This window comes from Labrus mixtus, chromosome 9 (assembly GCF_963584025.1).
Source record: "Labrus mixtus chromosome 9, fLabMix1.1, whole genome shotgun sequence".
Classification (NCBI taxonomy): domain Eukaryota; kingdom Metazoa; phylum Chordata; class Actinopteri; order Labriformes; family Labridae; genus Labrus; species Labrus mixtus.
This window is the reverse complement of record NC_083620.1, coordinates 1,094,187-1,118,765: the sequence shown is the minus strand read 5'-3', so window position 1 is coordinate 1,118,765 and position 24,579 is coordinate 1,094,187. Positions and strand designations below refer to the sequence as shown.

Below are 24,579 nucleotides of genomic sequence, written 5' to 3'. Positions count from 1 at the left end.
AACAAAAGGGGATACAGACATGGGAATAACTGTTCAATCAATCAATCAATCAATCAATCAAAGTACCATGTGAGGGTAGTCAGCTCACCAAAACAACAGGGGGAGCTGCTATATATGGTTAAAATGCATTTTAACAAATGTATAAAAATTTTTTTAAATATCTGATAACATAAATGTGTTAACCATCCAATTGGGGCAGCAGTAGCAGTAGAGATTTGTCTAAAAGACTACAATTCCTCAGAGTCAAGTCATACAGCTTGATACTGAATGGTGCCATAATTGTAGTCTTTTCCGTTTCCAAAAAAAGGTTGTAACTAGGATTATAAAAGGCTTACAAAATATATATTCACTGAATATGTCACGGATCTCGTGTGGCTGAAGTATTTATTGCATAGTACATATATGATCTATGTTAAAATAAAGTACATATATCAGTTAATTTCGGATATTTTGACTGTTATTCTAGAAACTGGAATTTTGGTAGTTATGTCTGGCGTTGTGCACAGAGGGAACATAATTAGGGTTGTAAAAAATGTATATCTACCCACTATATCAAATATTCACTAAAGCCGAATGGGTTTTGTAAAATAATCTAGACTATATAAATTGTAAAAAAAAGTGGTCAAATCAAACCTGTTTTAAAAGATAGTATTAATCTGTCAGGATTATTTTGTTAAATAAAATCATATAAATCACACATGAACTGTACAGTATTGTCTTTATGTATCAAGGATTGTTACATTTTATAGTTTATAATGTTGCTAATATGCATCGATCTGTTCCAATCGTTTTATTAAATTTGGTTGTAATGAAAGACATCCATAACAATGTAACAGAAATCATTATTTATTGCATAGGAGCTTACTTTGATGTCTAGGGTCTGATGTAACATATTTACAGTCTATGGCTACCACCATGCGGATCTTGCCGATTGGGAACTCCGCCCAGCTGCTACGTCACAAATATACGGTGATGTGATAAACGAGCGCACCCTGTGTGCACTGAGTGACTGTGTGTGAATGAAATAAACAAAGAGCCGGTGACTTCTCAGGCTAACAGAAAACGCTCCTCAAGCTAAACAAAAACATGGAAACTGGTAGGTTTAGTGTACATTATTTTAATCAGTATTGTGTTTCCGGTAGCAGCAGCCTGTATTTAACAGCTGGAGGATGACACTTACACAAGCTAACGTCCACTTGCTAAGTTAGCATTAATTGCGTTTAATGGCAGCATAAAAGAAAGATTTCAACGCAGATTACTATGCTAGTAACATGACAGTCAGTGCCGATAACTTTTCAGGAAGGCACCCTCATCCAAACTTGAGACAAATACAGCTAGGACTTTTATTCCGTGTATCTGGTGTCGGCGACATGAGCCCGGAAACGTTAGCTCATGTGGCTAACATTAGCTAGTCATGAATGAAGCTGTCAAACTCTTTACAATAGTTCAGATTCATTTTAGCGGGTTTTCGTTTGGAAGCACAATTGTAACCCTCAAAAGCGACTTTGAAAATGTTGTAACATTCTTCTGATGCGTCCAATAACGTCCAAGTTTCGTGTAAACCAGCAAAGTCCATTGAATTGGGTTGTTTCGATTATAGGTTACTTCCATTTTTTGTTGATAGGCCAATGTCCAAACTTCAGACAGATGATTAAAGAGATGTATGAATACTGTGGGGTTTTGACTACTTGAAGTAAGATTTAAAATGAGGTCGTGTTATTGTCGTGGTTTTCTGACCTTTACACTATTGTTGTACCCGCCCCGATATAAGGCACCATGCCAGCTGACATTTAGCCCTATGGGTGTAGTGATGTGCTTAGGTAATATAAAGCCAATTGTACATCCACTGATGTGTAAATGTACCCGTGCTTGGCCCCTCGCCATAGAAAACACTGTGATGTCTGTGCTCTGATCATCCATGGTCCCACTTGTTGAATGACTTGACAAACTACATTACTGACTGAGAAGACTCAAAACTTGTTGGGCCACAAGCAAACAAAAAACATGTTGACACACAACTCAATGCTGGCCTGTTCTAAAAATATATTATCTGGCCATAGGCCCGTTATATGATGACACGAGTATGAATGTAAGTTAGTTTGGCAGGGACACTATTCTGCATCTGAACTTTGTGTGGGCGGAAAGCAACAGAACACAACTGAAAGAGGGGTTGAAGTCTAGGCAGCATGCATGACTAGGCAATGTTCTTGTCAGTGTTAAATTGATTTGCACAGTTATTTGACTAAATTTCAAGCCATAGATCAGTGCAGGTTTGATTTTGTCAAAGTGTGCACCACTTCTCCTGTCCAGGGAGACGACTTGCTTTCCAAAGTATTCCTCGCACACAGGGAGCTGGAGGAATGACACCATCAAGCTCTGGTTCACTCTTACCAGGGCACTTATCGCACCATTAGGAAGCATTCTAGATTTTTTCTTTGTTTGTCCCTCCCTCTCTTAGTATGCCCTTCGTTCTCTTTACGACATCTTATCATGATTGTGTTTGATGTCCTTAATCGACTCTTATCCAATATAATCTGTCCATGTACGTAAGGGTTGTACAGTATTCTTCTGTGAACAATGTGCTACTATGTTATGACTATTGATCTGGTATTTTCCTGGTTCTTTTGTGACTTCTGAGTCTGAGAGTGCTTATTCATCTTAAGAGGGCAGTGTGCATAAACATCATCCACAGCCTGTTTATCTAGCTGTGAAAGTCTTCCTAACTAAAGTCTAAAATTTCCATTCTTCTTCTATTCCTTATATCATTCATTCCTCCTATCTTTTATTCTTCTATTCACCCTCACTTCTCTGTTTCATGTTTTTTGCTCTTCCAGGTCTAAGTCAGGAGAAGGTAGCCACCTTCCTTAAGCGGCTGCGGGCCGAGCCACGTTACCTGTTGGCCCAAAACGTATCAACCTGCATTGACCCGTTGGAGGTTTGTCTGCACCGGCAGACTGTCCAGGATACAGTGCATATCTTTCAGCACTCTATTCCCACGGAAGGCAAGCCCATTACCAACCAGAAAAACTCAGGTAGGAAAGAAATATTGGAAGAATGACAAATACTATACATAGCATACTTATAGCATCGAGTGAAGCATGGACATTTTTTTTTTAGCATTATTCAACTCTCCTTCCAAATAATCACTGGTTTATGTTTTATTTTGAAAATCATTTATTTGTTCATAATGCATAAAATAGACCTGGAGGTTTGCTCAAACTTTCAGCAAGCTTTAGAAGGCATCCTCATAAGATGGTTAGATCACACACAGTGCTACTGATGTATCCATAAAAACATGTTAATGATCTGAAAAAGTTTTTAGAATTGTTCTTTGTCTCATTATTTCACCAGGGAGATGTTGGATCTTCTCGTGCCTCAATGTCATGCGACTTCCCTTCATGAAGAAGTTTAACATAGAAGAGTTTGAGTTTAGTCAGTCGTATCTCTTTTTCTGGGACAAGGTAAGACACAGCACAGCACTTAACATGTTTGGTTTTACACTCTTCACCATCTTAGAGGGCAACTATATGTTGTTCCTGCTCCATTCCAAATTTCTCCCTATTTTGTGGTTACATTCACAGCGAGTATACAGATAGTCAGTGGGTTACTTGTGTGTGAGGAGGTAGCATTGGTTTAATGTTGTGGCTGGTTTTGTGTATTTTTTCTAACTTTCTTAAGTTTTAGGTTTCTAGTGATGTAAACTTTTGGCTGATGAATGTTTTTGTTGTTTTATAGGCAGTACACCATGTGTGTGGTTGTGTGTGAATGTGCATTGGTACTGTGTTATTGTACTGCCATCTATTACTATACCATCATTGTCCACCTAAAACCCTCTTTGTGTTGTTGTCAGGGCTCTTCCAGCTGTGACGTCACAGTGACACCAAGCTAAATGTTTTTATCTCTGTCTCTGAAAAATCATGGGTGTAGCCAGGATGTGATACTAACCCACCAGTTAGAAATTATTTTCCCAGTAACTGGCAGAACATTTTAGTCATTGGGACATAAATCTGAGAGACACTTCATTGGACACTACATTTCATGTATGCCCCGCACTGCAGGATAAGGCATAATCTTATGTTTTCCAAGATGATATTTCCTGAATTAAAAAAAGAAAAAAAGTTCTGAAAAAGGCCTTTTTTGTTATTGTCAGGCCAGATACAGACATATGCAGTATAGCTCAATGCAAGACATATGTGATATAAAACACTTTTTTGACCTAATGGGAAATTGAAAGGTCCAATTCCAGTGTACATTTCTGCATGTACCATAACATGTAAAACATTGTGACATTGTGACATTGTTTCTTTGAACTAACTGTATTTCTCTATTTTGTTTTTGTTTTTTTGAACAGATCGAGCGATGCTACTACTTCCTCCAGGCCTGTGTGGAGACAGCACAGAGGAAAGCCCCAGTGGACGGACGCCTAGTCCAGTTCCTGCTTTCGAATCCAACCAATGATGGAGGACAGTGGGACATGCTGGCCAACCTCATTGGTTAGTTCTCTTCATGACACATAATCTAACTTGCCTAACCCCTGTTTTGCTCTGCCAGCAGAGCAGGGGTGTGCTATAAGACAATCTTAGATGGTGAAGGATTAGAATGGGTTGTCGATCTGCAAAAGTAGAAATATCAGAGTATTGAGCAACAACAGTGTGCATTCTATCTGATGCAATTCTATACTCCTACACAGACGTTTCCCCTCCGCTTTTCTTCACAGCGGCGCGGGATTCATGGCTAAAAAGGAAAATGAAAATGAAGAGGTAGTCTGTGAAAATAACTTTATTTAGTTACATGGGACTGTTTGAGATTTTTCCAATTCGACAGGGTGCAAGAAAACAATTATTTGCAGAGTTTGCACTGTCAAGGTTTGCATTTTTTTATAAACAGTCTGCTGAGAGTCAGACAGCGCAGAGCTCAGACAAACAGTCAGCGATGGGAGATAAAATCCCATTGTTAAATCTGTTTCTGCCAGTGTTTCTCTGCCCTCTCTTGGTTTAGTTAGTATCTCCACTCAAAGCTCACCTGAGGAATCAAGAATGAAACGACATTATGACTTCAGCGAGGTCCTGACCTCAGTTGTTAAAACAATGTTTTGAACAGCACATTCATTTATTTTCATGCATTGAATGCTTGAAGCGATGTCAGTGAGTCAACAACTCTAGCAGGCAGGTGAGAGTGAGTAACCATGGTGATGCTGTCTGTCAATCAGCGTTGTCCCGACCTCTCTATAAATAAAACTCAAGATTTCAGTAAAACTTACTTAGATGTGTCACAGAATACTTACATTCTGGATTATGTTTGAATTGTTTTTGTTGCCATTCTTACCAGTCCATAAACAAAACTAAAATAAATCCAGTAATGTCACATTGTTTTAAAATTAGACTATTTGAGCTTCTATGACTTGTTTTTAGTCACTGTGTTTACCTCTAAGCAGGCTGAAGCTTCTAAATGAATCCGCTTTGTGCTTATGCAGAACTGCACTCAGCGGTGATTCTCGATGATGCTGGTGGGAGTAATAGCATCCACAACCACTTTTTTGCCCATGAGTCAGAGCCACAGCCCGCTTCTTTGAATCATCTTAAGAACTTGAAAAGCGAGACTTCAGTTTGAACAGACCTTCAGCAGGTGGACCTGCTTTAATGGAGATGCTAATCCCTGCTGTACTCGCTGAAGTGGCACCGAGCCTAAAGCACGTAACCCATCAGGGATCCAGTTTACATTGTTACCACAAATCACCCAGTTACATTTACTTTAATTCTCTCTTTGTCGGTCTCTCTCTCTCTCTCTCCATCTCTCTCTAAAAAAGCTCTATCTGCCTCTCTGTCGCACCGATGCAATGAGGTAAAATCGTTTGTTGCACAGCACGTGTGACATATATGTCGTACTGTACAGCCCTGCTGTCAACAAAGGTTACGTATATGAAACTACAGTTGTAGGAATTCTGTAGGGCTAAAATAGTACAGAAACACAAGAAGCTGAAGTCCACATGTTTTCAAGTGAATACATCAAGGTGTGAAAATGTACCTGATGAACTCTAAAATAGATTTAAAGACCCAAAAGAAAACGCTCAAATTGTGCATAGAATGCATCAAACTGTGAATGAGTTCCTGCCATGAAAATATCATGATATATCTTTCCATATCACTCACAACTACAGCAAATCAGGGGAACATTTTAAAAGTACTTACAGGTTAACGTGAGGCTAATAATGAATCTACACCAGACGTCACAACTACGATTAAAAAAGACAAAGAAAATATTATGAGTCATATCGCGCCCTTGGCTTCACTTGTTCAATGGTGGGTACTGAATTAAGCCACACCCCTTCCCTTTGCCATCCTACCTGTGTGAGAGATTTTCCTGCAGTTGCTTCAATCACCACAGAATACAGATCAAAGCTGGACATTGAAAATGAACTTCGAGTGGTATAGAGTCAGGCTGAAGATTTAAGCTATGACTGTTGTTACATATTAAAAATGGAGAAGTTGCATGGTGTCACTCTGATTGCTTCCTCTTTAAAAGATGCACGTTGTTAGTTGGTTTTTTCACTATGTGGTAAAACACTGAAGTTGCTATTCTGTACTTTTTGCAGAGGATGTTTGATTAATAAAGGAATTTGTTGGCAAAGTGTTTGACTGACAGTGTGATAAATGTATATGTGTCAATGTCTATGATGAAAGGTGGGGAGCTTGAAAATATTTTTCATCTTCCATAAGGGGGCCCTACAGAACCACTGTCCTAAACAATGAGCTTGTGCAGTTTCAAAGTTATTGGCTGTCAGTTAAAGGTTTATTCTAAATCATCGTGAAATATATGTCTGAATGTCTGTAAATCTATTTTCAGAAAAATATGGAGTCATCCCAAAGAAATGCTTTCCAGAGTCACACAGCTCAGAGGCCTCACGGAGAATGAATGACATCCTTAACCATAAGGTATGTTTACACATTTCCTTCAGTCAAAAATAATTAACCCCCATTATTGCAGCATGTAATCGGTGAGGTAAAGCTAATATTTCTGTCTGACTGTGTGTTCTAGCTGAGAGAATACTGCCTAAGACTGAGGAACATGGTGGCCAGTGATGCAACTAAAGCTGAACTGCATGATGCTATGGACACCATGATCGAGGAGGTGAGACTGAAACATCATTATATAAGGATGATAAAGATTCTATCTATCTATTGTGAATGTGCACAATTAGATGACTAAACCATTAAAAGCAGTAATCTCCGCCTGGGTGTAAACCAGCACATTAAATAAGGCATCTCATATAAAAGCTGCGTCAGTTTAAACTGGTATATAACCACTCAGCTGGAGTAATGCCTAACCACATTCAGCACAGGCATGAGGATGTTAGTGAGGACTAAAGGCTGGTGACGTGAGCACTGCTAATATTAGCCACAGCACATTTTACCCACGGGGTAACTCATGTCACAAAGAGCCACACATTTTAGAGGCATTTAAAATAACCATCAATTCCATTATTAAAGTACGACGGAGGATTAGGGCCACGTTAAAAAAAAAAAAAAAAAAAAAAAAATATATATATATATATATATATATTTTGAGATTAAAGTCGTAAATTAACGAGTTCGAGACCAGCCTGCGCGGAAATGATGAAAGTAGAAGTCTTTAAAGAATAAAAGAATAAAGTGGTTATTTTAGTCTATATCAGAAGAGCATCTTGTCCTAAAGGTTTCACTAATAAGGAAATAGGATACTTCCTTGTGTAGTCGGTAAAAACAGTTGAAGAGAAGTTTTCACTTCAATTTGTAAGACCTTGTTTATCTGTAAAATGATGAACAGGACACAAACTGTCTCTACACATGAGACACTTTAACAAGGCAGACCGATAACAGACACAAATAGTTGTGTTGTTTACTTATGCAGATATGAAACTACACATGCTTTTGACACATCATCATCTTCACATTGTCATAAAATATCAGGACCCTGAAAAGATTCTGCAAGAAACTGAAGAAAGATCCACACTGACTGGGAGGAAGCTGTCTGCAGAGGAAAAGACTTTAAGAGTTCTACTTTCATCATTTTCTACTTTCATCATTTTTGTGCAGGCTGGTCTCGGACTCGTTAATTTACGAGATTATTTAAAAAAATATATATATTTTTTAACATGGCCCTAGTCTTCCGTCGTATTAAAGAGTTTTATTAGTCGTTTCAATTTCTGTTTAATCAACGGGGACATTGGTCGCTGGGAAGATCCCAAAAAAATCAGTATATTTTAAAATGATCATTAACATGCCCTATCCAGGATGTTTCAGAGGGAATCAAGATCTTTTCTAGGAACTCAGAAAGGTAAACTGTGTTCATTAAGAAAAACTAAAGACACACCTTAATTTGTCTTGAAAGCTCCAGGTGTCAGAGTCCCTGCTTCTAGTATTTGTTTTCACATTTAGCATGCTTTAAGTCACCATAGCCTTCAGTTGTGAATACAACAACCAGGGCTCAGAGCTGCATCTTTACCTGTCATAAGTCTCGTAATGTTATTATAAAAAGGAAAGTGAATAATGAACAGCATTTTGCAAAAGAGACTCGAACATCCTAGTTCAATAAATGGACCGTTTTATACTATTGCAAAGAAATAAAAGTGCATTAAAAGTGAGGTTTTCTCTTAACAATGCCCTATTAATAAAATGATTACATATGGTGATAAAGTATAAATCCTTTGAATTAAATGATTAAAAAGAGAGGACGCACTAGTACATGCATTCTTAAACACTCTGTGGCCAATTTAAAAGTTACACATCTACTTTACCACAAAAAGTTTTATTATCCACAACATTTCAACCAGAGGTCACTTTATACATTTTAGTTACTATATGTAGAACTATAAAAATGTTCCCATGAATGAGCCCTCTAGTCGAAATGTTGTGATTTACGTTTTGTGGCATTTGAGCAAGTGTGCAGGCTTTTTTTCTTCTCTCTGCTGCAAAACAAGGAAAGACACCTTGCTAAACTATGACCTCAATAACAAACATAATTGGAGGAACACATTTTGGACAAAATAATGAAGCACTTTCAGCTTTTTTGAATTGTAGTTGAAATGTAGAATTGAATGCAGAGAGGTTTTATTTAACTGCAGAAGACTGTAGTGTAACCTTTACCGGGGCCTCTGAGTGTATATAGAAAAAAAACTGGTAGAAATGTTATTTTATTTTGAACACTCTTCTTTCTTGTTGCATTGTTCTATTTTGACCAGAAGAGGGGGCTGTAAAGTAAGACATGACTGTGAATCGATGCCTTTGTCAGAACTGACTCAGTGTTAAGACTGAGGTCAAGGTTAAAGGTTCTCTTCCCCTTACCTAAGATTCAAGTTAATGCTATTGATTATTTTTTTTAAAAGAACATATAGTCAAACAATCTAAACCCATTACTTGGGATACATCATATGATATTTTCTTATTCAGTATACAGCTTTAGTAATACTTATTTGTATTACCTCAGAATACCTACAAATTAGTGTTTAATACCATAATGACTTTATTCAGCAAACAAGTTTAAAGCAACACAGGTGACACTCTTGCCCGCCGACAACTTTGATTTTTGCAGATATTTTTAAGGAAAATTATTTTTCATTTTTAGCACACTAGATCTGTTTTTATAAAGGCATGAATTATATCATTTAAACAAATGTAGCATAATAAGGTTGTTCCCAGTATTATTTTGTTGAATGAAAGCCAAGTATGCCTGAAAGTCCCTATCTCATATGAGCTGATAAACGTGTGTGAACAGATTGTGCAGAAGAGATAACCACGAGCCCAAAGCTCCAGATGTTACACGGTTAAAGATGGCAATCTTGTTTATGGAACAGTCTGTCCTGAAACTGACTGAAAATAAATGAAATCCTTTAAATAAATAAATAAAAGGTGAATATGTTAATGTGGACAGGTTCTTCCACACTGAATCACACCTGTATTCAAGCAGTGACGTGCAGTCATTTGCCTACAATGTGTGCTTTTTCATGGCTTGTACAGGTCAACTCTATACAGTAGGTGTGTATGCATATGAAGCAGTATTTACGCTTCCGGTGTGTTTGAATAAGCTCGGGGCCAGTCAGTCAATCAGCCTCCTATTGAGGTGATTCACGCAGAGCAGGGGTCTGGTGAAGCAGCCTTTGTTGTCAGCTGTTTGGTTGCATTGTGCTGCTGGCTGCTTGCTTGTTTAAACAGTCCACTGTATCTCAAAGTGCCTCCAATGGATGCCCAGCCATCAACACCCACACACAAACACATGTTGTACAACAGTAAAGACTGCTCACACTGCACCGCACGACAGAGTGAGGGGCAGGGGGTTGACAGGGTCTTTGTTTGTCCACCTGGAAGTGGTTTGTTTTATGAAATGCCAATCTATCATGGCCAAGTAGTAACGGAGGTTTTGGTCATTTCATAACAACGACTGCCATGAGGACAGTCAGGTTTGTACAGTTGTGTCACGTACATTCGACCAAAATCATTTTAATAGCTATTTAATGTTGTTCAATGTTACCACCCCCCCCCCCCCCCCAATTCATGTAATCAGAATCGGGGTTTATTACCAAGTACATTTACACATACAAGGAATTTGACTTGGTGTATTGGTGCTAATCAATTAACAAGGAAATAAAGCAGAACTAGCAACAACTTAAATAATACAGAATAAGAAGATATTACAATATATAAAAAACAAAATGTACAAAAGGTGTAATGTAGGAGCTGTGCAGTGGACTATGAGAAAACATCTTAGTGTGTGTAACTACTCACAGAGTGCATGTAAGGAAGATACATTTTTAAAGTCCAGTGGGCGTTAATGTAACACAGAAGAACAGTTCAGCATTCACATTACTTTGATGTTAATCATGGATCAAATTGAACCTTTCCATGATTTTTTCATCTTATGACCTCATGTCTCTATATTTATATTTGTTGAGCACGCTTTTCAAAAATAGATCCATTTGTCTATTAGATACAAGTTAACTCTTTTATTTATTTATTTATATATATATATATATATATATATATATAATATAATGGAAGATTTCAAATATATGGTAAATATTTGCTCGGTTTGCTTTTTTTTAATACATACTAACAGGTTAGTTTTTGTACCATGACAACAGTTCTAATTGTTTTCTTATTTTATGAAAGCCATCTAATTAAACTTAACCCCAGCAGAAAAAGGTCTCTTTGCATCTACAGTACGTGTGCACATGTGTTTCTCACGATCAAATTGTCAGTCCTACTTTGGTATGTGTGGAAGTGATGCTGTCCATCCTCCCAACTGGCAGATGTGATTATACCCTGCACTTCATCATCTCAGACCCCACACACTTCCATGACAGGCAACTGGGGTCAACATCTCTGCTTCCACTTACTGTACACAGGTAGCGCTCGACTCAAAGGGATCCCTGTGCGTGTAAAGAACTGCTTCTTTTTGTTAATGCCAGAAAGGAACCTTTAAAAAAAAATCACATTTAGGTTAAAAGCAGCTTTCCTCATTTTAATCTTGACTGATACACACTTCAAGTTTCCTTTTGTAGTAGCTTCTAGGACGACAGGATCCATACGCTGCATCATTCAAGCAGAATTAATTAGTTTGAGTTTCAAAGCAAGTCTTTTCTTTCATTCTGTATCTGGTGTGTGTCCCTGCTCTTCTACTCTCACTAATGTAGACAACACACACACACATACATTCATTGGTTACTGTACAGTGCCATACAGTTCTTCACACACATGAGTGCACACAGATGGTATCCCTCACACCACAACTGTAGCCTTTTCATGCTCCATTGCGTCATGGAATCAGACTCACCATGTGCGGTTCTGCTCTCGGCTCTGACTTCATGTGATTCATGAGACAGCCATCAAAAATCACAGAGGAGCAACCTTGCTGTGTCTTAGTGCTGCTGGCCGTGGGCTCTGTTGATATGTTTGTTCGCTGTGGGTGGCTTCCTGTAGATGTGTCAATGTTAGGGGCTGCAACAATAGCTTTGCTCTTCCAGTGATGTCCACTTACACTCTAAATTTATTTTTCACCGATGTTCCACTTTAACAATGACCACATGTGTTTCATGTTTACAAAATATGGAAATGTAATCAAAACCTCACTCATTTTTATCCAAACTGTTTGTATGGTGTCATTTGCTTACACTCACAAGTCCAGCTTTCAGACAATCGTTATAAATTGAATGCAGAGTACAAATTGGGTGCATGTTTTGCCTTAATTTGGCGTAAACTGGATGAGAGCCAGCTGCAGACCCTCATTATATCTTCTTTGGCTTGGCCATAATTGTTTATTCAAACATTGTTGGATGAGCTTTTATCCTGCTTAAAGTCAGTTGGATACATCTAATGTACAAATGTTTTTAATTAAAGATTTAATTTTTATTTAATCACCACTTTTATGTACAGTGAAATGTACTAAATACAAAAGTCATTGAATATTTTTAATGTAGATGCTGTTTTTATTCTTTGAACCATATCACCGTAAGGAGCTGGTTAAAGTGTGTCACTGCTTTCTGTGGACCACACAGATTGTCCGGGGGAAAAGGAGGGCTTAACTCCTGCAGCCAAGCACCACAGCTATCTTGTAAAGTGGGGTGCCTTGCCCACAGTTACCTATATATCCAAGTTTACTGTTGTGTGTTTTCATTGGCTAGGACTGCTTTACTCTACTTAGGGGATTTTTATTCAAGAGTCCATATTATGCCCTTTTTGGGGTTCGTATATTTCATCTATGTATCTACTTTTGTACGTTCACAATAGCTAAAGTTCTAAAAAGTGTCTGTTTTCATGTACTGCTCCTCCTTGCTCCCTCTACGCTCTGAGTCCGTCAGCGACACTCTGCTGAGCCCACACTGTTAGACCCCACGTGGGCCAAGTCTGCTCTGATTGGTCTGCCGATCCGCTCTGTCGTTATTGGTCAGTTGCTCAGCATGCGTCTCAGAAATTTCAACATGAGCTGCTGGGCTTGCCACAACGAGCCAATGGGCTTAGATCAGTGATCTCACACTGACAATGACGTCACACTGACAAATTTTTATCGAGGGGGGCTAGAACAGAGCGTTACATGCAGCTAATGCTACAGCTAACAGGAGGACGAAGGAGAAGCCGCTTTTCCGCGGACTTTGAATTTTTGCACATAGATGTGTCTAAACATGCACAGGACACTTGGAAAACACACTAAACAGCATATAAAACCAGAAAAAGAAGAATATGGGACCTTTAAGACAATTAAAACAATTCAAAGTGAACAGGGGAGCACAGATGCTATCATAACATAACATTGTGTGTGTTTAGGATGGGATAGTATGCAGCCGCTCAGCTTATTGTTTGTCACAGAGTTAATGCTGACCTGAGGATGGACCTTCTGCTAGATTCTGATTAGTCCAAGAGAAAGTAACTTGACAGATGGTTCTTGAAACAAGTAAGATTTGCAGGTCTTTGAAATGTTAAGATACGAATGTTGGTATCTGGTGGTGCAGTGGTTAGTGCGCGCACCATGTTTGGAGGCTGTAGTCCTCTAAGCGGGCGGCCCAGGTTCAAATCCGACCTGTAGCTCCCTTCCCACATGTCATTCCCTACTCTCTCTCTCCCTGATTTCTGACTCTATCCACTCTATCTCTACATTAAAGGCACAAAAAGCCCAAAAATCAATCTTTAAAAAAAAAAAAGATATGAATGTTAAAGTCCGCAAGAGTAGTGAAGATTAATGTGATGACAAATGTCACAAAGTTTAATCAGTATTCATTAATAACATAAACACCCCCTGCTCTTTGTGGAAATGTTTTGTGTGATTCAAAAGCTAATTAAATAAGAAAAATGTGAAATAATGATAGCTTTATATCTAAGAAGTATTGCAGTGGGAGGAGTTTATTAAACGTGACCAACAATCAATCAATCAAACTTCCTCTACTGTAAGTCTCTTAGGTTTGTAAATCAACTGTTTTTGTTTGCCGTTCTCTTTCTCTCTCCATCCCCTTTTTCCTCGTTTACCTTTTTCCCTCTTTCTCTGCTTTCTCTGTCAGTTATGTGTATCTGTCATCGATGCAGCAGATGTTTTAATATTCATCCTTCTCTGATGTCCCTGTGGCTCTTTATTTCCTGACTTAGACCTTTCTGTCTGTCTCTGCCTCACACCTACTTTATTTACCTTGTAAATATTAGTGGGTGACAGCGCTGAATTGGCATCAAGAGAGGTCCTTACACAAGGCTCAGGGTTTAAGAAAAATAATTGTAAAGTCATTGAAAGGTTTTAAAGTTGCTTTTGAGTTATTCCTTGAAGTGGGAGGGAGGAATATGGAAACATCTAAAGTCAAGGCGCTATGGTATCTGGACAAACATTGAAACAAAATGTAAACAAAGTCATTGAATAAGTAAGAAGATGTATAGGGGGCTGGGAGTTAAACAGATGCCTTGGTTGACACAGCCACATGTATTTTTGTGTGTGTCTGTATTCTTTTGAATACACTATCAGTGATGAAGCAGGGGATAGTTTGTACAAACCTTGAATTTGACTTTAATGTATGCCCTTTCCTGTGTTTGTCTCTGTGCTAGGCTAGCATGTGCCCAGTAATGGGGGTTGGGGGGGTGGAGATACTGGGCTCACAGGGCGCTGTAACTACAAACCAGAAACCGAGAATGTCTTCTTTATGAATCAGGTTTTAATATGTGTTGACTTAGCTTGAAAAACTGCTTCCATGGCTACTTTATTTCTTCAGGCAGAGCCAAAAATAATTCCCCCGTCAGCTCAATATGTAACCTGACAGAAGTTATATATGTCTAGATATTAGCTGCTGCACTCTAAAAAGTAGCATGTTGTGGTCTATGGTATATTTGTCCTCTAAGAGTATGATGTTTCACCATTAATCACCACAGTCAGAACATTACTGTGTTGTGGCTCACCGTACACTTTGTGAAACAAATTAAGCACTGGCGCTTCTTATGTCAGCCACTGACAAGAGGCTGTGCTGGATCTTTATTTCTCAGGACCTTCTTTGCATATTTTGATAAGAAAGCATCGGCTGCTTCCTGCAGAATGGAGAAGGGAAAAGCAAAAGTGGGAAATTCCTGAAACTATAACAGAGGTTAGAAGGGCGAGATTGACAGACAGTCTAAACAACCAGATTTAGCACACAGGAACCCAGTCTGAAGTTCAACACCGCAGGAAGCGGTACAGAGGGGGAATAGCTGTGGTGTGTAAATGAGCAAATAGAGTGATATGAAGAAGGTGGATGGGTGGGTTGCAATATAGAGAGGGAAAAGAGGAGAACGTGGGGGGATAGAGTAGATGAGAAGTCATTTCAGCAGTGCTTCTCCTCAACAGGTTTAAGAGTATGAACTGTCTGTAGTAACAAATATTTTTTGAAAAACACTGTCATTAGATGATTATTGATTGATGATTAAGAATAGTGACCCCTCTCTTACCTGAATTGGAAGCTCTCTGGACTGAATACGGGCACTGCACATTCCCATTCAGGCTGAGGCTGGATTTAAATGTAATGGACTGTGGCAGGTTAATAAAACCTTGAAGTGTGCATGATGAGGAAATGGGGGATTTTATGTCCTACTTCATTTGCCTTTTCTGGTTTTAATTGTATTGTCTGTTTTGGTTTGTTTCTTGTAGTGGTTGATTTTAGTCCTTTTGGTTGTGTCTTTATACAAGTCTTCTAACTGTTATATTGTTGGAAAAAAGAATAGTGACCCTAGTCTGTAGTTATGTTGATGTTTGAACTGTGTTTTCTGTTCAGGTGTTCCGTGTGGCCAGCGTTTGTCTAGGCAGCCCCCCGGAGACCATCTGTTGGGAATACAGAGACAAGGACAAGAACTTCCATCGTATGGGACCACTCACCCCTCAGGAGTTCTACAGAGAGCATGTCAAACCCCTATACAACATTCAGGACAAGGTGTATGAATCAGCCATGTAGCTTTCTGTTGGTCCCCTCTGTGTTGAACACAGTTCCTGACACCCTGTGAAATTCAGCCCTTTGTTTTTTAAATCATGTGGTTAATCTCTTTTCTCAGGTTTGCCTTGTGAACGACCCTCGACCCCAAAACCCTTACGGGAAGCTGTACAGTGTTGAGTTTCTAGGTAACATGGTTGGTGGCCGCAGCACTCTGTATAACAATCAGCCAATCCAGCTGCTTAAAAAGGCTGCGGCTGATTCCATCAAGGACGGAGAGGTAGGTTAGGGCAGGCAGAACAGTAGAGACCATTACATTGATGATGACTGGATTTGTTTGCATATGTGGAAAAACATAATAAATCTTAAATGGCTGCTTTTTTTTTCCTCAGGCAGTGTGGTTTGGTTGTGACGTCGGAAAACATTTCCACGGCAAGCTGGGCATTAATGACTTGAATGTGTGAGTATAAAACATCTGGTGTTTGTAGTAGACTCTCTGAAATGATTGTATTGTAATGGGAATAAATATCCCAAAGTCCAAGTAAATGTAAAGCTTTATTGGATTATTGGCATGCAAAATGAGAAAGATGTGTGTTCAGGGTTTTCCATACATAGACTTAACTTTAGGACCGTGTATATTATTGAAGGCAAAAGTACATTTTGAGACCGAAAGTCTTTTCTCCTCTTCTTTTTTTTTAATTTTTATTTGAGCGACACAGAAGCATTCAAGATGAATAAACTATTAAAAATAATCTCCCCTCTCTTTGCTCACAGTCGCATATGGTCTCCAGTAAATAGACTAATTGTTGCCTGGGTCCATGGGGTTGATAGAAAGTGGGTGGTTGTACTCACATCAAGAAGTTGCAGGGCAACAGCAGCAAGAGAAGGAGGACAAGCCTGAATCATTTACTCAATGCTGCAAAAGTTTAACAATGCCAACATTTTCACCAAATGATCTCTGTCATGTGTTTTGAAATAATGTGGTTTGTGTCAATGATATTTGTTACAACATTAGCTCTGACCATTCTGATGATAAATTACATCTACATTATAAATAATATAAAGTAAAGAGTAAATATGGTTCAAAATAAACATGTCTTCGATTCAATTCAATTCAAAAACCTTAATTTGTCCCCAGGGGGCACACAGAGCAGTAAATTAACAACAGTGCAGGAAGACGAAACATTTTAAACCTACAATATAAAGTGTCAATTTAAATACAACTTTAAGCTTAAACTTAACTTAAAATACAAAATATAAAAGGAGTAGATATAAGTGGATGAATAATGAATAATGTCTGAAGCTTCTTGGTCATACAGGCCATGGTAGTTTTACAACAACTGTGATTGAAGTTCTTGAAAACATGTTCCTCTCATTTTGTTCACTGAAAATGAAATAGAAATTTGAAATCCCTAAAACAAGAGATGTAGTAAATATTTCCACTTGAATCTGGGCAGACAAGTGAAGACTTCATCTCCCCTCATGAGGTGTCAGCCTCTTCACAGGGACAAAGTTGCTCATCTTTAACCTTCAGGTGCATAAGCATCTGTCTGAGTTGCTGGCGCCAGGTTTTAATTTGCACACTGATCCAAACCAGCATGGGGCCATAAGTCTGGAACCATCTCTGTTGACGCTCGTCTTCCGGACAGATCTTTTCTGGTGCCGAATCATCATAATTGGAAAGAAGCTGATCCTTAATTCAGCCTCATTTCTGCATTCCATCTCAGGGAAGAAATAAAGAGAGCACTCTTTCAGCACATGCAGAATCCCGGACTAGGGTTATCACAATTCTTCTGTTGCTTTTCCAGAAATCTTTATTTTAATTGTTTGGATATGATATGGAAAATCTCCACATGAAGTTATCAAAAACATCTGAAATGTTCAGCTTGAAGAGTCAATTAAATGCACATTTTGATATTCTTGTTTTTTCATCTTCAGAGATTGTGCAATAGGATTTTTTTTTTTTGTGTGTGTTTATATACATGCAGGTTCAACCATGAGCTCGTGTTTGGAGTCTCTGTGAAGAACCTTTCGAAGGCAGAACGACTGATATTTGGAGACTCTCTCATGACCCACGCCATGATTCTCACTGCTGTCACAGACAAGGTATGAATACACAAAGGCACAGTTCAGGTGTGGGACAGCTCCGTAAACTCTTTTACATATACAGAGCACATACAAGCAAACCAACAGGAATACACACATTCAGAATTTTCCAGGGTTTAATGTATCAAAGCCTCGCTGCGTGTTTATTCTGCTTTAATCTGCTGCAGTGTTTCATAGTGATGTCAATTTCCCCCCAGGTAAGTAACCCCAGCTGTAAGGACACTCTCCCTCCTCCAGTCTCAGCTTCTCACTCTTATCTCCCAATCAAGCTCACTATTTTTCTCCTTCAGGACGGGAAAGAAGGCTTTGAGAAGTGGAGGGTGGAAAACTCCTGGGGAGATGATCGTGGGAACAAAGGTAACACATTATTAAACTTCTGATGTCCTTTGGTCTGTGATTTTGTTTCTATGAGTGTAACCTGTGAACAACATGCAGCGTGTTTATGGAGTTACTTGTTTTCATAAATCTTAGTTAGTATATTATCAAAAAACAATAGACAAGCCACTTTTAGGAACACAATTATTTAACATGATGATTCTGTCAAAACTTAAAATGCCACAGAAGGCCTGAGCTGCATTCAGTCAGCCATCAGATGGTAATTAGGATATTATTCATGGGACCAGTGGAGGTAAATGGAGTATGGAGTAAAAACAGTTGTGCCCAATGGAGAATATCAGCCACAGAAGCCGGCGTTGCTTCCCCTAATAGATGCAATATACAGTCAGATGTCACTTTGCACCATCACACAAGAAGAACAATATGAGTATTAAAGACATCGTTTCTTTATACTGCCATTCTGTTGGAACATGTGGTGGATTTTCTGTGTTATAACAAAGGTATTTCCAGTCTGCCTTGAACCACATGCCTGAATACATGTAAAACAGAGAGCCATAAGTGCACCACTACAAATAAATCAAGTGTATTTCACTTAAAGGTCCCATATTATGCTTTTTCTGGTTTCACTCTGTTTTCCAAGTGTCCTGTGTATGTTTAGGCACATCTATGTGCAAAAATTCAAAGTCTGTGTAAACACGGCTTCTCCTACCTCCTCCTGTTAGCGCGACGTCATTGTCAGTGTGAGATCACTGATCTAAGCCCATTGGCTCGTTGTGGCAAGCCCTGCAGCTCATGTTGAAATTTCCAAGAAGCGTGCTGAGCAACTGACCAATAACGACAGAGCGGCTCGGCAGACCAATCAGAGCAGACTTGGCCCACGTGGGGTCTAACAGTGTGGGCTCAACAGAGCAAGGAGGTGCAGTACATGAAAACAGACACTTTTTAGAACTTTAGCTATTGTGAACGTACAAAAGTAGGTACATAGATTAAATATACGAACCCCAAAAAGGGCATAATATGGGCTCTTTAATAAAATAAGTGCAGCACACTGATAACAATGAGGAACAATAATAGTTTTATCACTTTTGTAGATCTTTGGAAATCAAAACTGCACCTCAAAATGAATTTTGACCTTAAAGAGTCCTTCAACCTGATGTAAAAGTGTGAAAGTAGCTGTCTGAAAACATCTAAGCCGTAGCTTGCACTTGAATCTTTTTCTTGAAATAGTAGACAGGCTTTTCCAACAGAGTTCTGTGTCTGCCCTCTCTCTTTTGAAATCGTTCTCACACCACACTGTCTCCTTATAATTGATTTAGGAACAGGATTAGACTGTTAAATGAACTAGTAATTGGTTTTGTCCTGTTTCTACAGACTCAAGAACATAAGCACAAGCACAGCTGTCCTTATTTAACTTGACTTATTTTTACTCCGTCCATCTGGGTCCAGTTGCATAAATATAATACTCTATAAAAGAAAAATAAGCAGTGGAGCTGTAAGCTCTGACGTACTGAATACTCACAGAGCTGAGCTACTGTAGCTAGCAAGCTAACCACTGACACAATAACCAAATGAGACATGAGAGCACTAATAACAATGGCTTCCCTTCACTTGTCTCTTCCCCTCTGTTTACTCCTATTCTTACAAGAGTTGAATTAAAGGTGGAAAAAGCTCTGCAAGACAAAGAGAATGCTAACCAGCAGGAAGCTGGCATGGTTGCAGAACATATGGTTAATTCAAAAGAGAAATGAAGTATGTTCAATAGGATTTGTTGAACCCATTTCTTAGCTCTTTGTTGTCATCGTTTGTTTGTATTCGTATTCTGAAATCAACGTCACTTTGGATTTAGCCACCAAGGAGACAAATTGATGCATCATGGGAACAAAGTCTGTCAGGTTGGTTTTGTCTTTCTGCAACAAGCCTCACAACACAGCAGGTTCTCCACATCCATGTCTAAGACTGTTCCTGTCCACACAAACAAACCACAAACCACAGTGACTGATGGGAAAACATGGGAATAGCCCTTCATCAAATCAAATGTATTTCACACATATATTATTCCATAGACACCCTTAGATAGGAGAGGAGGGTCCAGGGCCCCCAGCCCATCCACAGCCAGATTAATAAAGTGTTTGAGAACAAAAGTTCAAGAAGTGAAGTTCACTTCGGAATCCAGAGGGTTTATTTGTTTTACTAAAGCTGAGGAATGGAGAGGCGAGCATGCAGGAGAAATCAGGGAGCTGATAGAGAACTTGATGCATAGTACCAGTGGAGTTACTTAGAGATAGGAGAAGTTAAAGACTATTAGATTGTATGGAATATTATTAATCTGCTTTATCGGGTAAAAAAGGATCAATGTATACATCATTTTTAAACAATAATCAGATGTAACAAAAGTACATGATGACCAGCATTCTTAAGTAATCTAAAAGGATATTACAACCACTGCTAAATGAATACAGAGAATAAATCATAAACTATTTAAAGACTCATTTGTGTGGGATTTTCCTGCATTCTAATCGCCAGGCTCATGAGAACTGCTGCATGAGAAATAGTGAACGGTACACACTGGATTTCCCTTATAATTCTAATAAATAAATAAATAACAGCTTTCAGATTTTTCTGTAATCGCTCCCCGATCCGTTCACTGCTTGTTCAGATCCAGGCAGTAGAATGAGGAATAAAGACCCACCAGCCTTAGCTGCAGCCCTAGCTCTTGCAGGGTGGATGCATTACAGATTAGACATAAAACCCCCAAAAAATATGAACAGTTTGTCGAAATAACTAGTCATTCTGGTGCCAAATAGCGAGGCTGATGACATTAAATATTTTAGTCAACTAATCACGCACATCGTTAATAAACACAAACTTCAGTAAAAGTCTTATGCTGTGAGTTGCTGCTTTAAGGTGGAAATCAAAGCGGCTGCTCTGCACTCCTCTAGCCCACAGTATAGCCATCTGTTCTGAGACGGGACAGTAAGCCTATCCCTGAAAACAAATAATGACACCCAACTCACATCCACACACACATACACACAAAACATGCCACCCAACACGCTGGTTCCAGGAAGGCTCACATCAACACATGAGGATACCACAGTGAGAACTAGGCACTTTGCCATTCAAGACTTGCGTACTTGGAAGAACACATATACACAACAGACACGCCATCCCTGGTACATTGTTTTGAACTGTGGCACGTTCTTGCGGTCACCCCAACGTCTTCAATAAGTCGGCTTGACGGTAGGAGGGATGCTCATGTTTGCCTAACTCTGAAAACATGAGGAGGGTAAAGAATGGATGGGGGGGTGGGGATATAATAAGGATATAGATATAATAAGGTGTTCAATTGTTTTGAGTAGCAGTGTACTTTGAATTCAGCTTCTTTTCACATGACTTTAAGTCCTTCTTATTTTACACACACACATTGTTCATTTTAATTATTTCAGTACGAGCTGCAGCACATTCTCATCCCAGAAGGAAGATAAGGTTATCACAATATGGGAAGTCCAGGATACACTTGCATAACAACCCCACATTCAGCCACACTGACCTTGTACGAATGCATACACAAAGATAGAGAGAGGCAGACATTGTTTGGTTTTATCAGGGTGGGCGTTCAGAGGTGATAGCAGAAGGGTTTCATACATTTTACACATTTTACAGGATGGGGAAGTGTAAACCATGACGGGGTCGGGATCCCTGTCGTTATCCACCCTTCTGCCCTTTGAAACTGCCCTTTTTATTGTGTGATTAAAAAAGCACTTAAAGCAATAAAATATACATACACTGATACAACTTCTTGAAAAGTTCTAAGCAGAGATACTTTCACTTTCTCTCTTTTATCTAATAAAATGAAATAAAAATTACTAAGAATTTGTATAGAGATCATGGTCAAATGTTTGTGTGAATCTAGAAAGCAGCAGAAACTATCATGACAAACCTTACTGAGACATATGGGGCCGTGGAATACGAGGCACTAGGCCTTTCAATAAAGAGATGAAGCAGTGTGCCGCCATAACACTATTCCAACTGCTTTTTTTCACTGGACCTAACCACAGAAGTGATATGACACAAACAGCTCAGGAGTCAGGAAACTGAATCTACCACATGCTGTGGCTCAATGGTAGAGTTGGTCAATCCTTACTTCCTGCTCTCATGTCCAAGTGTCCTTTGGCAAGACACTGAACACCAAAGTGTCATTCCAACACTGAATTAATGATGCAAGCAGCTTCTGCAGGTTACAAGCATAAAAATAAATCTTTTAGTTATTCAGTGTGTCATCAAATGTGATGTTACTGCTTTAGACAAAAATAGAATATTTGAATGAAATGTGAATGTATTAATTATGAGTAATGTTCAACTGGAAGCACATAAAGGTGGCACTACGTTCATGTATTGTTTGCTGTTGGGTTTTGTTTTTCTGATCATGTGAAGACATGTTTTCTATACACCTACTTACATGAGGGAATGGCATCACTTGTTTAAAACTTGAGTATTCTTGTCTTTATTTACTTAAAATCCTTGTATAAGACAAACATTGTAACAGCATATCCATTTACTTTGTTGAGCTTTGATCAAACATTTTGTGAAAAAGTTATTAATTCATGCCCCACATCAATAAGAAATTCACTGCAGAAGTATTATTCAAATCTGAAACCCATTTAGTACAGTGGTTATTTTAAATTTTCTGTAAATAGCCATACCTACTTTGATCAATAATTACCATTTTCATCAGCTGAGCACTGACTCAAGATTAGTGCAAACCAGATTTTGCATCAGTCCATAAAGATGCTTACGCTATATGAACTTCACACATTAGTCTTGCCTCCTAGTGGCAACATTAAGTACTACAGAGTGTAGGTCAGATGCACAAAGTTTGGTTTTGCTTTCCATGTTACATTTAGTTTTTAATTTGGTTGTGTTCCGTCTGTCTTCATAGGTTACCTGATCATGACGGATGATTGGTTCTCCGAGTATGTGTACGAGGTGGTGGTAGATAAAAAGTTCCTAACCTCCGACGTCCTGGAAGTGATGCAACAGGAGCCAGTTGTACTTCCTGCCTGGGACCCGATGGGGGCGCTGGCCTAACTAAAGAAATCAAGGTTTTAGCCCCAACCTCGGATCTATTCAACTCCGCCCTATTCCCTGGCTGCTTTGACTTCTCCAATTATTACCCCACACATCCTTCCAAACAAGCCTGTTCCTCTAGATAAAATAATAAAGGTTTTGATTTCTTTTGTACTTCACTGCTTTTGTCTGCTGTCTCCTTATTTCTACAGAGAGTTAACACTACCACAACATGTGTTTGTTTGTATTCTTGTTTTCTGGAATGGTTGAATAAGATGATATAATATGATTTGGTTGTTCTATATAAAGTTGAATGAGGTTTAGTGCATCATAACTGGGCTAAAGATTAAAGAGTTCATGAAATCTGTGCTGTGAAAACCCTAAATTGCTCGGTTTTTGTCATTTTTATATTAAATTGAAATTTCTATTCTACAGTTGGACCAGCATCTTTTTAAACAGGCAAGCGTCTTACTCACAAGCAAAACAGTTGTGATTAATTTTACTTCCACAGAACAGTGTCAAAAGGAAGATAGCAGAGATTTGTCTTTAAGGTTAATCTTTAGAAATAAGTGATTTTTCATTGATGATTTAGACTAAAGATTATATTTACACAAATTGTTTATTGTAAAAGTATTTGTTTCAAAGATGAAGGATGGGAAATGTGTAATGACTTTGGTGAATAGACTCCCATCATGATGTCTTCATGTATACCCGCCTGATGGAGTCTGGGTACTGGTGGTGGTTAAGGAAGGTCACAAAGTGTGATGAGGACTTCTGAGAAGAACCTGAACAAGTTGACTCCATGTGCATCTGTTTGTGCTGGACAGGAGTGATTGGCTTTCTTTAAACCATACAGGAGGCTTCATCACACTGGCACTCATTATTCCATTTCTGTTTTTTCTCTCCTTCCCTTCTCAGTTGTGTGTGTAAGTGTGTGCATGTGTGTGTGTTTGTGAGCTCATGCTTGTATGTGGGGATTTGTGTGTGTTGCAATAAGGATTAACCTAGTGCTTCAGCCAATACTGATTGGAATGACGCTGAACATACACAGGCTGGCTTTTCACAAAAAGGTGGGCCTGGACTCTGTGTGAGTGTTTGAGTGAGATCGAAAGAAGGAGGACACATCGATCAAAATATGACGTCAGCATGGCAGTGTTGTCTGCCTCTTACATGTC

At 38.9% G+C, this 24,579-nt stretch overlaps 1 protein-coding gene across 1 annotated transcript; it reads left to right on the top strand.

Annotated features, from left to right (window-relative positions):
• Positions 1-938: 938 nt before the first annotated feature.
• Positions 939-23,583, top strand: blmh (bleomycin hydrolase). The gene is made up of 12 exons (XM_061045832.1): positions 939-1,096; positions 2,835-3,032; positions 3,352-3,461; positions 4,352-4,493; positions 6,844-6,932; positions 7,036-7,128; positions 15,743-15,898; positions 16,017-16,175; positions 16,288-16,355; positions 17,884-18,001; positions 18,292-18,358; positions 23,277-23,583. The coding sequence occupies exons 1-12, from the start codon at positions 1,087-1,089 to the stop codon at positions 23,423-23,425; spliced, it is 1,359 nt and encodes a 452-aa protein (XP_060901815.1). The 5' UTR covers positions 939-1,086; the 3' UTR covers positions 23,426-23,583.
• Positions 23,584-24,579: the final 996 nt, after the last annotated feature.